This window comes from Rhinopithecus roxellana, chromosome 13 (genome assembly GCF_007565055.1).
Source record: "Rhinopithecus roxellana isolate Shanxi Qingling chromosome 13, ASM756505v1, whole genome shotgun sequence".
Lineage (NCBI taxonomy): Eukaryota > Metazoa > Chordata > Mammalia > Primates > Cercopithecidae > Rhinopithecus > Rhinopithecus roxellana.
The window spans coordinates 8,414,856-8,433,949 of record NC_044561.1 but is presented as its reverse complement, the minus strand read 5'-3'; the positions used below and the strand labels follow the sequence as shown (position 1 = coordinate 8,433,949).

Here is a 19,094-nt window from a genome sequence, read left to right as displayed (position 1 = left end):
TGTGGCATCCTTGACACTGCCTAGTGTCATCCTACACATGTCTTATCTCCACTGTGGGTTGGTAATCCCCTTGAGAGTTGATTCACAGGCTTGGGTGGATCTCTCACAGGTGTAGAAAAGCAAGCTAATGTTTGCTTCAAGTGTTTACCTAATGTTAACTTTTTTCTAAATTTTATTCAACTTCTCCTCCTCCTTTGCTTTTGGCTAGGGTCAATCCATTTCAGAGGAAAAAAATTTAATCAAATGCTTTTTTTTCTGTTTAGCTCCAAAACCTTGGAATTAATCCAGCTAACATTGGGTTCAGCACACTGACCATGGAATCTGACAAGTTCATATGTATCCGAGAGAAAGCTGGTGGGCAGGCACAGGTCACGATCATTGACATGAGTGACCCAATGGCTCCGATCCGACGGCCTATCTCTGCAGAGAGTGCCATCATGAATCCAGCCTCTAAGGTGATAGCTCTGAAAGGTAAACCCGATGGGATTGTTAGAAAGGAATCTTATCTCACTTTAACTGCTGTGTTACCTTAAATATTGAACAAGTGTCACTAAGCTCATGGCAAAGTGTCATCAGTAGTATTCAACTTAATTCCAAAAGTTTTAGCAAAAGTTATGTTTAGTGTGCCCTACTAAGAGGCCCCTGAGCACCAGAGCTTCTTGGTAACATCACCCACAGTGCCAGATACACCGAGAGGAAGAAAATGCCCAGGCCTTTGTCTTCATGCGACTAAGAACTCACAACAGCACTGTGCATGTTTCCCAGGAAGGCTTTGTGGCCCCCTTGCCCGAGGGCCTGCTGCAGTGGTGCTTCCAGTAATCCGACGACACAGGCTTGGGGGTTTTCCTCCTGTGAAACACATCAATGGTAGAGGAGCTGATAATTAATAAAATTTCACTACCTTGAAATCAGGGCGTCTTGGGTGCTTAAAGCCTTCTAGTTATCTCGAAAAATATAGAATTGTCTTATATTGCCTTCATTTGGGAAATAAAAGGATTATGTATGCAGTAGACTTAATGTTTTATGTGAAATGCATTATCACTTACTTTAAAAAGCAAAAACTGGGCCAGCCGCGGTGGCTCACGCCTATAATTGCCGCACTTGGGGAGGCCGAGGCGGGTGGATCACCTGAGGTCGGGAGTTCAAAGACTAGCCTGACCAACATGGAGAAACCCCATCTCTACTAAAAATACAAAAAATTAGCCGGGCGTGGTGGTGCATGTCTGTAATCCCAGCTACTCAGGAAGGCTGAGGCAGGGGAATAGCTTGAACCCGGGAGGCGGAGGTTGCAGTGAGCTGAGATCGCGCCATTGCACTCCAGCCTGGGCAACAAGAGCCAAACTCAATTTCAAAAAAAAAAAAAGATAAGCAAAAACTGTTTCTGGACCTAAAATTTGTGAATGCCAAATATTAGCTTTACCTAGGCTTCTGTTTTGTTACAGAAGTACTGTCTACTTGGTCATTTCAGTAGATAGAAGGACATCTGGAAGTTAAGACCTTTCTATTTAAAAAGAAATAACTGAAATTCTTTTATTTGAAAGGATCTTTGGTCTATTACCAACCCTACCTTTTCCCTTGTCATCTTGTCAAAGTAATTATTTGAACATATAGTATAAGCAGTATAAACTATTTTAGTTAGAAATTATTGCTATTCTGGAATATTAATGTTTCTTTTATCTTTATCTTAGTTTGTCACTTATCCCTTGGCTGTTTTTGATGGAATATTTGCCTTGTAGTGTTGCCCTTTTCTGCATTTTATGTTGTTGTAGTACTTAAAAAAAATATTTGTAGAGAAGGGGGTCTCACCGTGTTGTTCAGGCTAGTCTTGAGCTCCTGGCCTCAAGTGATCCTCTTGCCTTGGCCTCTCAGAGTGCTTGGATTATAGGCATGAGCCACTGTGCCCAGCCTTGTTGTAGTACTTTTGAGAGACCTTATTTAGCATGTTGTTTGCTGTTTAGTGGTCTCAGTAGGTCTCGAAAATGGTCTGCATTTTAGTCTTCCTGGTTTTCTGGTACAGTTCTTTTTAACAATGTGCAGTGCGGAGCTCCTAGGGTGTGTGTGTGTGTTCTGGTGTGGAGTTGGGGAGTAGAGAGAACGCAGTGGTTAGATATTGTCAATCCCTTCCAGCCAAAGACCACCAGGAACACACTTGCAGTTGAACAAGATGGGTTTATTGTTGCAGTGGGAGAGAACACACGCCATGGGGAACTGGGGAGTGTCTCGGTAAGAAGGTGTTAGAGCCTTTTATAGGATTTGGGCTTTGGTTGGATGATGTGGGGAGTAATCTAAGGAAGCAGGGGTTTGCTGTGGATTGGATGCTGGTAGCAAGTGGGGGTAATTTTTATGATTGTGTATCTCAATAAATCTTATCTATTAGGCAGGGAAGACTAGAGTGAGATTAACGCTCTAATGGGTAAAGAAATAGCAGTCACTTATTTTAGCTGAAAGAGAGGGGTGTTGGTATTTTGTGAGTTGCGCAGTAACCTTGTTGTTTCTGTGCTTGCTCTGTCTCACTTGATCATGGTCTCAGAGGGCTCTTGCCTGAGGCTGCTGTTCTCCGAGGTGGTTTATGTCCATCAGGAGAGCAGCGTGGCCTTGCCGTGATTGCCAGGCCAGCTTCCAGGTGGCAGGGGCTGCTCCTTTTTATTTTTATTCTTAATGGTCATATAAATCACTTCAGCTATAACATGTTGAGTCCTGTTTTCTTTTGTGTAGGGAAGTGTAAGGCTGTAGAACCAAAAAGAGACATAATTTTAAGGTTTGTCTTATTTATTTATTTATTTATTTTTTGAGATGGAGTCTGGCTCTGTCACCCTGGCTGGAGTGCAGTGGCGTGATCTCGGCTCACTGCAAGCTCTGCCTCCCGGGTTCACGCCATTCTCCTGCCTCAGCCTCCCAAGTAGCTGGGACTACAGGTGCCTGCCATCACGCCTGGCTAATTTTTTTATTTTTAGTAGAAATGGGATTTCACCGTGTTAGCCAGGATGGTCTCGATCTCCTGACCTTGTGATCCGCCCACCTCGTCCTCCCGAAGTGCTGGGATTACAGGTGTGAGCCACTGCGCCTGACCAGCTTTATCTTATTTTTACTGCTAATTCTGTAGCAGTCAAATCTCGGATCATTGTAGTACAAATCGTAGACAAGTGGAGGATGTACAGTGTGTTTTCAAGGCCCTATGTCAAAATGAGCAAACGGTCTTTGAAGAAAGAGTTGTTTGTGTAGTGATTGGTTGCTGGAGATGATTGATTTGCAGGTGAGCTCCTCAGAGTCCTCTGCGGTATCACACACCTTGACTAGCTCCTAGGATCCAATGCAGAAATACAGGGTGTGGGGGGGGGGCCTCACCTTGTATCTCACAGATTTTTCCCATTTTGGCTGGTGAAGTTTTGTGATTGGAAAGGGGCTCATGAAGCAGCTCTCAGACCTCCTTTTACAAAAAGGGCTAGGCCAGGTGGCTCATGTCTGTAATCCCAGTGGTTTGGGAGGCCAAGGCGGGAGAATTACTTGAGCCCAGGAGTTCAAAGCTGTAGTGAGCTATTATTGCGCCACTGCATTCCAGCCTGGGTGACAGAGCAAGACCCTGTCCCTAAAAATAATATTAAATTAAATTAAGGCCGGGTGCAGTGGCTCACGCCTGTAATCCCAACACTTTGGGAGGCCGAGGCAGGCAGATCACCTGGAGGTTGGGAGTTCGAGACTAGCCTGACCAATGTGTAGCAACCTCCTCTCTACTAAAAATACAAAAATTAGCTGGGCGTGGTGGCGTGCACCTGTAATCCCAGCTACTCTGGAGGCTGAGGTGGGAGAATCACTTGAACGCGGGAGGCAGAGGTTGCAGTGAGCTGAGATCGTGCCATTGCACTCTAGCCTGGGCAACAAGAGCGAAACTCTGTCTCAAACAAACAAACAAAAAAAAATAGGGAAACTTTGTCTCAAAAAAAAAAGTAAAAGGGACAGCATTGCAGCCTGTCCTCATGCCTGGCCATGAACTCTCAAGGTGCTCAGAGATACTCAGCCCACATCATTGCCAGGCTTTCTGGAGAAGCCTGGAGCAGATTCACTTACCCAGTATCTGTTCATACTTTCTTTGCTGATGGATTTGTGGTGAATTCCTTAAAACCAGATACATTTTGCCCTTGACTTAAAGAGCGTGAAGTGGTGGCAGAATTCTTCATATGTTGTTTATGATTTTAGTGGAACACTTTAACTGAGGGATTGGCAAACAAAACAGTTGCTTTTTGTTCCTGGACTAGGAATGTTTTTTATTTGTTTAAGACCAGGTCTCTTTCTGTCATCCAGGTAGGAATGCAGTGATGCGATCATGGCTCACTGCAGCCTTGAACTCCTGGGCTCAAAAGATCCTCCTGCCTCAGCCTCCCAGGTAGCTAGGACTACAGGCACATGCCACCATGCCCGGCTAATGTTTAAACATTTTTTGTAGAGATGGTATCTGCCTATGTTGCCCAGACTGATCTCAAACTCCTGGCCTAAAATGATCCTCTTACCTCAGCCTTGCAAAGTCCTGAGACTACTAATGTGAGCCACCTCACTTGGCCAAGAATGGTTTTTATGAGGAGTTGTAAAAACAAAACAAAACAGACAAATACGTGACAGAGGTCTTATATGTCTTTTTATAGGGAAAGTTGGCAGATACCATGCATTACTGATCCAGTTGTGATATTCTCAATTTTATTATGAAACATTGTGTGGTAGTCCATTCTCACACTGCTATAAAGAACTACGTGAGACTGGTTAATTTATGAAGAAAAGAAGTTGAATTGACTAACAGTTCCACAGGTTATATAGGAAGCATGGCTAGGCTAGGAGGCCTCAGGAAACTTACAATCATGGCAGAAGGTGAAGGGGAAGCAAGCATGTCTCACCTTAGTGGAGCAGTAGAGAGAGAGCAAAAGGGGGAGTGCCATACCCACACACTTTTTTTTAAACTGCTCCTTGCAGAGCAGGGCTAACCCATAGGCAGGGTGTCCACAGTAGCCACAGACACACTTTTACCCATCAGATCTGAGAACTCACTCACCATCACCAGAATAGCAAGGGGGACATCTGCCTCCATGATCTAATCACTTCCTACCAGGTCCATCTCCAACACTGGGAACTATAACTGGAGATGCGATTTGAGTGGGGACACAGAGCCAAACCATATCACATTACCTTTTCAGTATGTATATGTATTTCTTTTTACAAACTTTACCTTTTTTCTTTTAATTTTTAGAGGTAGATGGAGTATAGGCTAATCTAGTGCCTGTGTGGAGAGTAGGCACTGAGCTCAGTGAGCAGATAGAGGAGGGGGAATGGCACCCCCCGAAGGCCCCCTCCTCACCTTGAGTACTTAAGTCTGACCTGAAGTAGTTCCCAAAGAAGACTGGTCCTTTTTTGGTCCTTTTTGTGATGCTGAATATTTTGTGCCTCTTAAACACATGCTCATTTAAACCAGGCTAAGGACAGCTTGACAAGTTTTCAAGCTAGAGGAAATTTCCTCTGTGATCTAAGGCTGCTTGACACTAAAAGGTACCCCCATCCTGGCAGTGTCCCTCCAAGAATTTTTGGTCCAGATTTTTTTTTTTTAATCTTTCTTTGCTTTTTTCAAGTATAATTTACATACCATAACATTCACTCCTTCGAAGTGATTTTTAAATTCATAGAGTTGTGGAATCATCACTACAATATAGTTTTGGAACATGTCTACCACCCCAGAAAGTTTCCTCATGCCTGTTTAGAACCATTCCCACTCCTACTCCTGGCCCTAGGCAGCAACTCATCTGCTTTCTTCCTCCCCAGATTTTTTTGTAGATAATTCAAATAAATGGAATCATACAATATGTAGTCTTTTACATCTGGCTTCCTTTACCTAGCATAGTGTTTTTGAGGTCCATCCATGTTGTAACATGTATCAGTAGTGCGTTCCTTTTTATTGTCTAATAGTGTTTCATTATATGGATACGCCACATTTTGTTTTCCCATTCACTAGTTGATGGACATTTGGATTGTTTCCATTTTTTAGCTATTAAGAATATTGCTGCTATGAACATTCACTGACAAATCTTTGTGAGAACATATTTTCTTTGTTGTTATTGTTCTGCAATTTCTTTTTTTTTTTTTTTAATTTTACTTTAAGTTCCAGGATACATGTGTAGAACGTGCAGGTTTATTACATAGGTATGCATGTGTCATGGTGGTTTGCCTCCCGTATCAACCCATCATCTAGGTTTTAAGCCCTGCATACATTAACTTTGTCCTGATGCTCTCCCTCTCCTCGCCCCCCACTCCCCTGACAGGCCTGGTGTGTGTTATTCCCCTCACTGTGTCCATGTTCTCTTGTTCAGCTCCCACTTATGAGTGAGAACATGTGGTGTTTGGTTTTCTGTTCCTGTGTTAGTTTGCTGAGGATGATGGCTTCCAGCTTCATCCATGTCCCTGCAAAGGACATGATTTCATTCCTTTTTGTGGCTGCATAGTATTCCATGGTGTATATGTACCACATTTTCCAGTCTATCACTGATGGGCATTTGGGTTGGTTCCATGTCTTTGCTATTATAAATAGTGCTGCCATAAACATATGTGTGCATGTGGACATATATTTTCATTTCTCTTGGGTGGAGTAGAATTGCTGTATCATATGATAAATTTGTTTAGCTTTCTTTTTTTTTTTTTTTTTTTTGAGATGGAGTCTCACTCTATCACCCACCCAGGCTGGAGTGCAGTGGTGTGATCTTGGCTCACTGTAACCTCTGCTGCCTGGGTTCAAGTGATTCTCAAGTGCCTCAGCCTCCCGAGTAGCTGGGATTACAGGCACCTGCCATTGCACCTGGCTAATTTTTGTGTTTTCAGTAGAGACGGGGTTTCACCATCTCGGCCACGCTGGTCTTGAACTCCTGACCTCGTGATCCACCCCCTTGACCTCCCAAAGTGCTGGGATTACAGGCGTGAGCCACCACTACCGGCCTGTTTAGCTTTTTTCTTTCTTTCCTTCTTTTTTTTTTTGGAGAAGGAGTCTCGCTCTGTTGCCCAGGCTGGAGTGCAGTGGCGCTATCTTGGCTCACTGCAGCCTCCACCTCCCAGGTTCAAGTAATAATGCCTCAGCCTCCTAAGTAGTTGGGACTACAGGTGTGTGCTGCCACGCCCAGCTAATTTTTGTATTTTTAGTAGAGATGGGGTTTCACCATGTTGGCCAGGATGGTCTTGATCTCCTGACCTTGTGAGCTGCCCGTGTTGGCCTCCCAAAGTGCTGGAATTGCAGGCGTGAGCCACTGCACCCAGCCCTGTTTAGCTTTTTAAGAAACTGCCCAACTGTTTTCCAAAGTGACTGTCTCATTTTATATACCCATCAGCAATGTATGAGGATGCCAGTTTCTTCACACATCCATGCCAACACTTGATACTATCTTTTTTATTATAGTAATTCCAGTGGTTGTGTACTAGCATTTTGCAGTTTTAATTTTTATTTCTCTAATGCCTAATTATATTAAATATCTTTTATTTTTAAATATGATTATTAACCATTTATATGTATTTTCTGAGAAGTGTCTATTTAAATCTTTTGCCCAGTTCTTAATTGGGTTATCTGTCTTATTATTGAATTATAAGAGTTCTTTATATATTCTGAATATACATTTATCAGCTATGTAATTTACATATATTTTCTCCCAGTCTGTACCTTGTCTTTTCATTCTCCTAATGACATCTTGTCTTAGTCTGTTTGTGCTGCTATAATGAAGTGCCTGATGCTGGGAAATCTATAAAGAAGATAAATTTATTTCTCATAGTTCCGGATGCTGGGAAATCCAAGATTAAGGTGCTACCAGATAGTGTGTCTGTTAAGGGCTCCCTCTCCACTTCCAAGATGGCCCCTGTTGCTCCATCCTCTGGAGGAGAGGAACACTGTGACAGAAGGGCAAAAAGAAACCTAACTCCCTCTATCAAGCTCTTTTATAAGAACCTGGGGGCTTGCCTCCCAAAAGGATCCATCTCCCAACACTTGGGGATTAAGTTTCAGCATGCATTTTGGAGAGAACAAAAAACATTCAAACCATAGGATATGTTTTGAAGGGCAAAACTTACTAATTTTGATGAAGTCCAGCTTGCCTATTCTTTTTTTCTTTAATGGATCGTGCTTTTGGAGTCATAGCAAAGAGTGCTTAGCCTATGGTTTTGTAGTTTTAATTCTTTTTTTTTTTTTGAGACAGAGTCTTGCTCTTCTTGCCCAGCCTGGAGTGCAGGGGCGCAATCTCAGCTCACTGCACCCTCTGCCTCCTGGGTTCAAGTGATTATCCTGCCTCAGTCTCCCGAGTAGCTGGGATTACAGGTGCCTGCCACCATGCCTGGCTAATTTTTTATATGCTTAGTAGAGATGGGGGTTTCACCATGTTGGCCAGGCTGGTCTAGAACTCCTGACCTCAGGTGATCCACCCACCTCAGCCTCTCAAAGTGTTGGGATTACAGGCATGAGTCACTGCGCCCAGCCCAGATCTATGTCCATTCTTGTACTGATTACTTGATAATTGTAGCTTTATGGTAAGTTTGAAGTCAGATAGTGTTGGTACTCCAATTTAGCATTTTTCAGAATAGTTTTTTAAACTCTTTGAAACGAGATCCCTTGAATTGCCACATCAATTTTGGGTTTAGTTTGTGAATTCCTACAAAAATCCTTCTGGGGCTTTGATAGAGATTACATTGAATTTATCAATTTGGTAAGAACTACTATCTTGACGGTATTAAGTCTTCTAGTCATTTAATGTCTCTGTTTATTTAGATCTTTAATTTCTTTCAGTGATGTTTTGCATATTCAGTGAGCAAATCCTGTACTACTTTGTTAAATTTATTCCCAAGTATTTTATTGTTTTTTGATGTTATTCTATACAGACTTGTTTTCTTAGTTTTATTTTTGGATTGTTTCTTACTAGTATATAGAAATAAAATAATTTTTGTATATTTTTCTGTATCCCATATACTTATTAAACTTATTCTTGTAGTTTTTAGTGGATTCCTTGGCATTTTCTACATACTGTGTCATGTTATCTGTGAATAGACAGTTTTATATCTTCCTTTCTAATCCAGATTCTGTTGGTTTCAATATTGCATTGGCTAGAATACCCAGTACAGTATTAAACAGAAGTGACAAGAACAGACATTGCTGAATTATTTCTGACCTTAGGGGGGAGTTTTTAGCCTTTTACAATTAAATATGATGTTGCCTGTGGATTTGGGGTAGATAAATCCTTTATCAAGTTGGAGAAGTTCCCTTCTGTTTTCTGTGTCTAATAAGATGATCACATGGTTTGTGTCCTTTATTCATGTGGTGTATTATGTAAATTAATTATTGGATATTAAGCCAACCTTGCATTCCTGTGGTAAATCTCTTTTGGTCATGGTGTGTGGTGGTTTTTTTAATGTTGGATTTTGTTCACTAATATTCTAAGGGTTTTCTGTTATTTTTATCATTGGTCTGTAGTTTTCTTTTCTTGTGATGTCCTTTTGTGACTTTGTAATTAGGCAAATGTTGGCCTTAGAGAATGAGGTCCTTCTTCCTCTATATTCTGAAAGAATCTGTGAAGGACTTATTTCTGTCTTCTTTGAGTATCTGATAGAATTCAACAGTGAAAGCCTTCTGGTCCTGGGGTTTTCTTTGTGGGAAGATTTTAAATTTCAAATTCACCTTCCTTACTTGCTGTGAATCTGTTCAGATTTTCTGTTTTCTTGTGTCAGTTTTGGTAATTTGTGTCTTTCTAGGAATTTATCCAGGTTATCTAAGTCTTCTAGTATGTTGACATAAAATTGTTCATAATATTCCCTCCTTTTAATTTCTTTGGGGTTGGCAGTGATGTCCTCTTTCATTCTTAATTTTGATAATTTGTGTCTTCTCTTTTTTTCTTGATCATTAACTAAGGTTTGGGTCGGGCCTGGTGGCTCATGCCTGTAATCCCAGCACTTTGGGAGGCTGAGGCGACAGGATTACTTGAGACCAGCAGTTCAAGACCAGCCTGGGCAACATAGGGAGACCCCCTCTCTACAAATTAAAAACAAACAAACAAAAAACAAAAAACTAGCCAGTGTGGTAGTATGCGTCTGTGGTTCCAGCTACTCAGAAGTCTAAGGCTGGAGGATCCCCTGAGCCCAGGAGGTCAAGGCTATAGTGAGCTGGGATTGTGCTGTTGCACTCCAGCCTAGGTAACAGAGTGAGACGTGTCTCTAAAAATAAATAAATAAGATTTGTTAGTTTTCTTGATTGTTTTGAAAAACCCTACTTCTGGCAAGGTGTATATAGGCTGCTGCAGGAACATGTGCACAGCTGCTTACCATGTGCCTTTTTTGTTAAAATGTAGCATACCATTTTAATTCTTCTGAATTTTTCTTTTTGCTATTTTGTGTGTGTGTCTGTGTGTGTGTATAGTGGTTGCTGTAGGGTTTATAAAATGCATCCTAACTTACTACAAATGATTTCAGATCATTGATATTAACTTCTATTAAAATGCAGAAATTTCACTCCAGCATAGCTTCATTTCGTTGTCCCTCTGTTGCGCTATTTTTATCTTTCATATATATGAATATATAAAATATATGAAAAAAGAGAAAATAAGATGCATCTCTATATGTTATAAACCCAATAACCTATAGTTTTATTATGGTTTTATATGATATTATTTAATGCAATTAAGATAAATCTTTATACTAACCAACATTTATCATATCCAATGCTCTTTATTTCTTTTTGTGGATTTGAGCTCCCATCTTAGTTCAGTCTCATTAGAAGTCGTTTACCATAAGCTGTTAGTGCCTGAAGACAGTGAGGGTCTAACATTTACCATTTTAACTAGACAGCAAAACTATATCACACCTAAATTATGTCCAAAAGCAGTTGTTTTATAAATTTATATAGTTTAAACTTAAGTTTATAATATAGTTATAGCTAACTTTAGAACTGTTTTAAGGCAGCAAACCTTTATCTTACTGATCATGTGTTTTGGATATAAATTGCATCAAATTGTGGCCAGGCGCAGTGGCTCGCACCTGTAATCCCAGCACTTTGGTAGCACAAGGCAGGTGGATCACCTGAGGTCAGGAGTTTGAGACCAGCCTGGCCAACGAGGTGAAACCCCGTCTCTACTAAAAATACAAAAATTTGCTGGACATGTTGGTGTATGCGTATAATCCCAGCTACTTGGGATGCTGAAGGAGGAGAATCGCTTGAACCCGGGAGGCAGAGGTTGCAGTGAGCCTAGATCGCCCCATTGCACTCCAGCGTGGGCCCCAAAAGCGAAACTCCATCTCAAAAAATAAATAAATAAAATTGCATCACATTTGGTTGTTCCTTTTCGTGGATTCAAGAAGTCATCTTAATTATTGCCTGGGTGTAACATGACATCATTAAAGACTTTCTTTTAGCAACAGTAGCCTTATTTCTCAAATTGTGGTTAAAAACCAGTTTTGCTGATTGATGATAATATTGTAATAATATGAGTTGTTGCGTAGCTTGGCTAACTAACTGGGTAGTCAGATTCTCTTTTTTTTCTAGCTATGTAGCTCAGCTAGATTTAGCTTTTTTTGAGGTAAAAAGCTAAATCTGTGAGTAATTCCGCTATTAACACGAGTGTACAGATGTCTTTTTGGGAACCTGTTTTTTTTTTTTTTTTTTTTTTTTTTTTTTTTTTTTTTTTTTTTTTGAGACGGAGTCTCGCTCTGTCGCCTAGGCTGGAGTGCAGTGGCCAGATCTCAGCTCACTGCAAGCTCCGCCTCCCGGGTTTACGCCATTCTCTCGCCTCAGCCTCCCGAGTAGCTGGGACTACAGGCGCCCGCCATCTCGCCCGGCTAATTTTTTGTATTTTTTTAGTAGAGACGGGGTTTCACCGTGTTAGCCAGGATGGTCTCGATCTCCTGACCTCGTGATCCGCCTGTCTCAGCCTCCCAAAGTGCTGGGATTACAGGCTTGAGCCACCGCGCCCGGCCGGGAACCTGTTTTTAATCCTTTTGATTCTCTACCCACAAGTAATTGACTGGGTCATATCATTATTCATTTTTAATTTTTTGAGGAACTGCCATCCCTTTTCTATAGTGGTTGCACTATTTTACATTCTCAGTAGCGCACAGGGTTCTAATTTTTTCACATTCTTGCTAACACTTGCTATTTGTGTTGTTTCCTTTCTAATAATAGTCTTTTTTTTTTTTTTTTTTTTTTTTTTTTTTTTAAGAGACTGTAACTTTGAACTCCTGGACTCAAGCTATCCTCCCACCTTAGCCTCCCAAGTAGCTAGGACTATAGGCATGCATCACCACACCCAGCTAATTAAAAGCATTTTTTCTTTGTAGAGACAGGGTCTTGCCATATTGCCCAGGCTGATCTTAAACTGCTGGTCTCACGTGATCATCCCATCTCAGCTTCCCAAAGTGCTGGGATTACAGGTGTGAACCGTCTCACGCAGGTCATCTTTTAATTGGAGTATTTGTATTTTTTGTTGTTGAGTTGTAGGCATTCTTTATATACTCTGGATATTAACCCCTTGTCAGATATATGATTTCCATATACAGGCATACCTTGAAGATATTTTGAGTTCAGTTTCAAACTACGACAATAAAAAGAATATTACAGTAGTGAGTCATATGAATTTTTTGGTTTCCCAGTGTGTATAAAAGTTATATTTATACTATGCTGTAATCTATTAAGCGCAAAATAGCATTATGTCTAAAAAAATGGATTACCTTAATTAAGAAATAATTTGGCCAGGCACGGTGACTTATGCCTGTAATCCCAGCACTTTGGGAGGGTAAGGCAGGTGGATCATGAGGTCGGGAGATCAAGACCATCCTGGCTAACACGGTGAAACCCCGTCTCTACTAAAAGTATGAAAATGAAAAATTAGCCAGGTGTGGTGGTGGGCACCTGTAGTCCCAGCTACTTGGGAGGCTGAGGTGGGAGAATGGCAAGAACCCGGGAGGCGGAGGTTGCAGTGAGCTGATATTGCGCCACTGAACTCTAGCCTGGATGACAGAGCGAGACTCCATCTCAAAAATAAATAAATAAAAATAAAAATAAAAAATTAATAATTTCTGGCCAGGTGTGATGGCACATAACTCTAATCCCAGCACTTTCAGAGGCCAAGGTGGGAAGAACGCTTGAGCCTAAGAGTTCAAGAGCAGCATGGGAAACAATACAGTGAGACCTTATCTCAAAAAAAAAAAAAAATGCTGGGGGTGGTGGTGCATGCCTGTAGTCTCACCTACTCAAGGAGGCTGAGATGGGAGGATAGCTTGAGCCCAGGAGTCTGAGGACTGCACGTCAGCCTGGGTGACAGAGAGAGACTCTGTCTCAAAATAAATAAATAAATAATCTATTTATTCCTAAAAATTGCTTACCGTTATTAGCCTTCACTGAGTTGTAATCTTTTTTTTTTATTTTTATTTTTTAAGACGGAGTCTCTCTCTGTCGCCTAGGCTGGAGTGCAATGGCGTGATCTTGGCTCTCTGCAACTTCTGTCCACCGGTTTAAGGGATCCTCCTGCCTCAGCCTTCCGAGTAACTGGGATTACAGGCATGTGCCACCATTCCCAGCTAATTTTCGTATTTTTAGTAGAGATGGGGTTTCACCATGTTGGCCAGGCTGGTCTCGAACTCCTCACCTCAAGTGATCTGCTGGCCTCGGCCTCCCAAAGTGCTGGGATTACAGGCGTGAGCCACTGCACCCAGCCGTGAGTTGTAATCTTTTTACTGGTGGAGGGTCTTGCCTTGATGCCAGTGGCTGCTGATTGATCACAGTGGTGGTTGCTGAAGACCAGAGTGGCTGTGGCAATTTCTTAAAATAAGACATCAGGCCGGGTGCGGTGGCTAACACCTATAATCTCAGCACTGTGGGAGGCTGAGGCAGGCAGATCATGAGGTCAAGAGATCGAGACTATTCTGGCCAGTATGGTGAAACCCTGTCTCTACTAAAAATAAAAAAAAAATTAGCTGGGCGTGGTGGCGGGCGCCTGTAGTCCCAGCTACTTGGGAGGCTGAGGCAGGAGAATCATTTGAACCCAGGAGTTGGAGGTTGTAGTGAGCCAAGATCGCACCACTGCACTCCAGCCTGGCAACAGAGAGAGACTCCATCTGAAAAAATAAATAAGTAAATAAATAAAAAATAATAAAAAAAATTAATGAAGTTTCTGCAGGATTGACTCTTCCTTTAATGAAAAATTGCTCTGTAGTGTGCAATGCTGTTTGCTAACATTTTACCCACAGTAGACTTCTTTCAGAATTGGAGTCAGTCCTGTCAAACTCTGGTGCTGCTTTATCAGCTAAGTTTATGTACTATTCTAAATTCCTGTAGTCATTTCAACAATGTTCACAGCATCTTCACTGGGAGTAGATTCTATCGGAAGAAACCACTTTCTTTGCTCATCTGTTCAAGTTTGATCCTGAGATTGCAACAGTGCAGTCCCATATTCAGGCTCCACTTCTGATTCTCTTGCTGTTCCTACCACCTCTGCAATGACTTCCTCCACTGAAGTCCTGAACCTCACAAAGTCATTCATGGGGTTTGGAAAACACTTCTTCCAAATTCCTGTTAATATTGATATTTTGACCTCCTCCTTTGAATCATGAATGTTCTTAGTTGCATCTAGAATGGTGAATCCTTTCCAGGAGTTTATCAATGTACTTTGCCTAGATCCATCAAAGGAGACACTATTTATGGCAGCTGTAGCCTTTAAAAATGTATTTCTTGGCCGGGCGCGGTGGCTCAAGCCTGTAATCCCAGCACTTTGGGAGGCCGAGACGGGCGGATCACGAGGTCAGGAGATCGAGACCATCCTGGCTAACATGGTGAAACCCCGTCTCTACTAAAAAATACAAAAAACTAGCCGGGCGAGGTGGCGGGCGCCTGTAGTCCCAGCTACTCGGGAGGCTGAGGCAGGAGAATGGCGTGAACCTGGGAGGTGGAGCTTGCAGTGAGCTGAGATCCGGCCACTGCACTCCAGCCCGGGCGACAGAGCGAGACTCCGTCTCAAAAAGAAAAAAAAAAAAAAAAAAAAAAAAATGTATTTCTTAAGTAGTAAGACTTGAAAGTTGAAACTACTCTTTGATCCATGGATTGCAGAATTGGTATGTTAGCAGGTGTGAAAGCAGCTTTCATCTCCTTGTATATCTCCATCAGAGCCCTGAGGTGACCAGGTGCATTATCAATGAGCAGTAATCTTTTTAAAATATTTTTTTTTTTCTGAGAAGTAGATCTGAACAGTGAGTTTTAAATATTCAGTAAACCATGCTGTAAACAGGTGTACTATCATCACGACTCTTGTTGTTCCATTCATAGAGCACAGGCAGAGGAGATTTAGCATAATTCTTAAGGGCCTTGGGATTTTTGGAATGGTCAGTGAGCTTTGGTTTCCACTTAAAGTTACCAGCTGCATTATCCCCTAACAAGAGAGTTAGCCTGTCTTCTGAAGCTTTGAAGCCAGGCATTGACTTCTCTCTCACTTGAGTCCTAAATGGCATCCTTTTCCAGTGGGAGGTTGTTTCTTCTCCATTGAAAATGTGTTCATCAATGATCTTAGCTAGGTTTTCTGGAGAACTTGGCACAGCTTCTGTATCAGAACTTGCTGCTTCACTTTGCAGTTTTATGCTATAGAGATGGCTTCTTTCATTAAACCTCATGAATCAACCTCTGCTAGCTTCAGACTTCTTCTGCAACTTCTTTACCTCTCTTAGGCTTCATAGAATTGCAGAGAGTTAGGACCTTGCTGTGGATTAGGCTCTGGTTTAATGGATTGTTCTGGCTGCTTTGATCTTCTATCCAGGCCACTACAACTTTCTCCATATCAGCAATAAGGCTGTTTGTTTTCTTATCATTAATGTGTTCACTGAAATAACACTTAATTTCCTTAAATAACTTTTCCTTTGAGTTCACAACTTGGCTAACTGTTGCAAGAGACCTAACCTTCAGTCTGTCTCGGGTTTTGACATGCCTTCCTCACCAAGCCAAATCATTTCTAACTTTTGACTTAAAGTGAGAGACGTGGGATTCTTCCTTTCACTTTCACTTTCCTTTAGCAAGGAAGATTGTTAAGGTTGTTAAATGGCCTTATTTCAATATTGTTGTGTCTCAGGGAATAAGGAGGCCTGAGGAGAGGAAGAGGGACTAGGGCATGGCCAGTAAGTGCAGCAGTTAGAACACACACATTTATTAAGTCCACTGTCTTATATGTGTGTGGTTCATGGTACCACAAAACAATTACTGTAAAAGCATGAAAGATCACTGATCACAGAGCAGCATAGCAAATATAATAATGAAAAAGTTTGAAATATCACAAGAATTACCAAAGTGTGACAGAGACAGGAAGTGAGCACATGTTATTGGACAAATGATACCAATAGACTTGCTTGATGGAAGATTGCCGCAAACCTTTGATTTTTTTTTCCACAAAACAAAAGAAATGCCTGTAATCTCAGCACTTTGGGAGGCTGAGGCGGGCGGATCACCTGAGGTCAGGAGTTCAAGACCAGCCTGGCCAACATGGTGAAACCCAATCTCTACTAAAAATACAAAAATTAGTTGGGCATGGTGGTGGGTGCCTGTAAGCCCAACTACTTGGGAGGCTGAGGCAGGAGAATCTCTTGAACCTGGGAAGCAGAGGTGGCAGTGAGCTGAGATCGTGCCATTGCACTCCAGCCTGGGCAACAAGAGTGAAACACTGTCTCAAAACAAAACAACAACACAAATGCAATATCTGCAAGATACAGTAAAGCAAAGTATAATAAAACGAGGTATGCCTATATTTTCTCTCATTCTATGGGTTGCCTTTTCTCTCTTTTGTGACCTCTGATGCTGTCCAATTCATTTTTTTCTTTTATGGTCATATCAAAAAAAATCATTGCAAGATCCAACGTCATCAAGCTTTTCCCCTATGTTTTCTCTAAATGTTTTATGATTTTAATTGTTGGGATTTTTTTTTAATCTGTGAAATTTTTATTGGCCTCCTGCTCCCCTCCCCAAAGGGTACCCTGCTTCTGCTGGCTCAGTTCCTCAGAACTTTGGTGTCATTGGTCTCAAACACCACTTTGCCGTCCGCTATCCTGCAGGTGGTGGTCTTTTGGATGGTTTGCGTGGAGTTGCTGCTATCTAGGGCGTCACCAAGACTGAAGTCCTCCCCATCTTCCAGCAGGCTGCGATAGGTGGTGATCTCAGCCTCCAGATTGACCTGGATGTTCCAGGCCTCATACTCCTGGGCCTGGCACTGTCCCTCTGCCCAGGTCTATGCCAGCTCCGACTCCAGGTACAGTAGGACCCTGTTGAGCTGCTCCATCTGCATGGTGTAGCAGGCCTCCACCTCCCTCAGGCTGTTCTCCAAGCTGGTCTTCAGATTTCTCATCAAGTCCAGGCCAATCTCCAAGGACTAGACTGGACATCTCAGCTCCATGAGTGTCAGCTCAGCAGCTCTGATCTCAGCGGATTGCGTGGTGACCACTGTGGTGCTCTCCTCAATCTGCTGGGACTAGTACTTGTCCAGCTTCTCTAGGTTCTTCTGAGCCAGCTTGTCATATTGGGCCCAGATATCTGCCATGATCTTGCCAAGGTCCTGATATTTGGACATCTGCCTCCACAGTCAACCCAAAGCTAGCAATCTGGGCTTGTAGGCCTTTTACTCCCTCTTCATGGTTCTTCATGAAGAGCAGCTTCTCCTTGAGAGTCTCGATCTTTGTCTCCAGCTGCAGCCCAATGACATTGATGTCATCATTGACCTTGCAGAGCCCATCGATGTTGCTCCCCACAGACTGACGCATGGCCAGCTCTGTCTCATACTTGATTCTAAAGTCAACAGCAGCAAGATGGGCATTGTCAGTGTGCAGAACGATGAAAGTATTGTCCACAGAATTTGCAAAGATCTGAGCCATCAGCTTCTCAATGGTCTTGAAGTAATGGCCCAGTGTCTGCCCTGGGGTTCCTTCTTCTCCAGGTTCTCCCGGTTTTTGCTCTCCAGCCTCTGATTCTTAGTCTCCAGGCTCCTCACTCTGTCCAGGTAGGAGGCCAGGTGGTCGTTCAGGCTTCGCATGGTCTCCTTCTCATTCTAGATGCCTCCTATTCCCGCCAGACCGCTGGCCATTCCAGTGGCCGGGGCCCTGGACCCCAGGTCACCCTGGAAACTAGTGGAGTAGGACACAGAGATCTGAGAGCCCAAACCCCTTACATCTGCATAGGTGCTGGCTAGGTTTCTGATCGACCAGGTACTGTAGCTGGGCGGCTGGACGGATCCCAGGGACTGGTAGTTGGCAGAGAAGGTGGTAGAGTGAGTGGTGAAACTCATGCTGTCTGGGGAGGAAAATGAGAGAATAGGACTCAGGTTCTGCCTATGATTTTAGTTTTTATGTTTAGGTCTTTAATCCATTTTGAGTTACTTTTTGTATATGGTATAAGGTAAGGGTCCAATTTTATTCTTTTGTGGACCCAGTTTCCCTAGTATTATTTGTTGGAAAGAGTATTCTTTTTTCCTATTGAATGGTCTTAGTAACCTTTGTCAAAGATCATTTGATCATATATGTGAAGGTTCATTTTTGGGTTCTCTCTTATATTGCATTGGTGTCTATGTTTCTATGCTGTTACCATACATTTGGTTACTTTAACTTTGTAATGAGATTTAAATTCAGGAAGTGTGAGATCATCCAAACTTGTTCATCTTTATCAAGATTATTTTGGCTATTTGAGGTCCTTTGAGATTCCATATACATTTTAGGATGGATTTTTCTATTTTTATAAAAAGTGTGTTTGGGCCTGTTGAGTTTTTTGAGGCACTTTTATCAAATCAGTGCATGCAGTTGTTTCTAGACTTTCTTCTGTTTCATTGATCTGTGTGTCTTATGAGAATAACATAGATTTTATTAATAGCTTTATAGAATGTCTTAGCATTAGGTATCATAAATCTTACAGCTTTGCTCTTTTCCAAAATTGTTATGTCTATTCTTTGTCCTTTGCATTTCCATATTCATTATAGCATCATTTTATTTTCCACCAAACAAACAAAAGATGCTGGGCCAGGGTGGCGGCTCACACCTGTTATCCCAGCACTTCAGCAGGCTAAGATGGAAGGATTGCAGGAGGCCAGAAATTTGAG

At 42.1% G+C, this 19,094-nt stretch overlaps 1 protein-coding gene across 7 annotated transcripts in view; it reads left to right on the top strand.

The window, feature by feature from the left end:
• CLTCL1 (clathrin heavy chain like 1) overlaps positions 1 to 19,094 on the top strand; it is a 106,136-nt gene that overhangs the window by 15,071 nt on the left and 71,971 nt on the right. For 5 of the 7 annotated variants that reach the window (XM_030915145.1, XM_030915144.1, XM_030915143.1 and 2 more), the window contains exon 2: positions 264 to 471. In XM_030915145.1, coding sequence (XP_030771005.1) covers positions 264 to 471 — 208 coding nt within the window. Of the gene's footprint in view, positions 1 to 263; positions 472 to 19,094 lie in introns of those variants that run through there. The other 2 variants (XM_030915146.1, XM_030915148.1) reach the window with 2 other exon arrangements.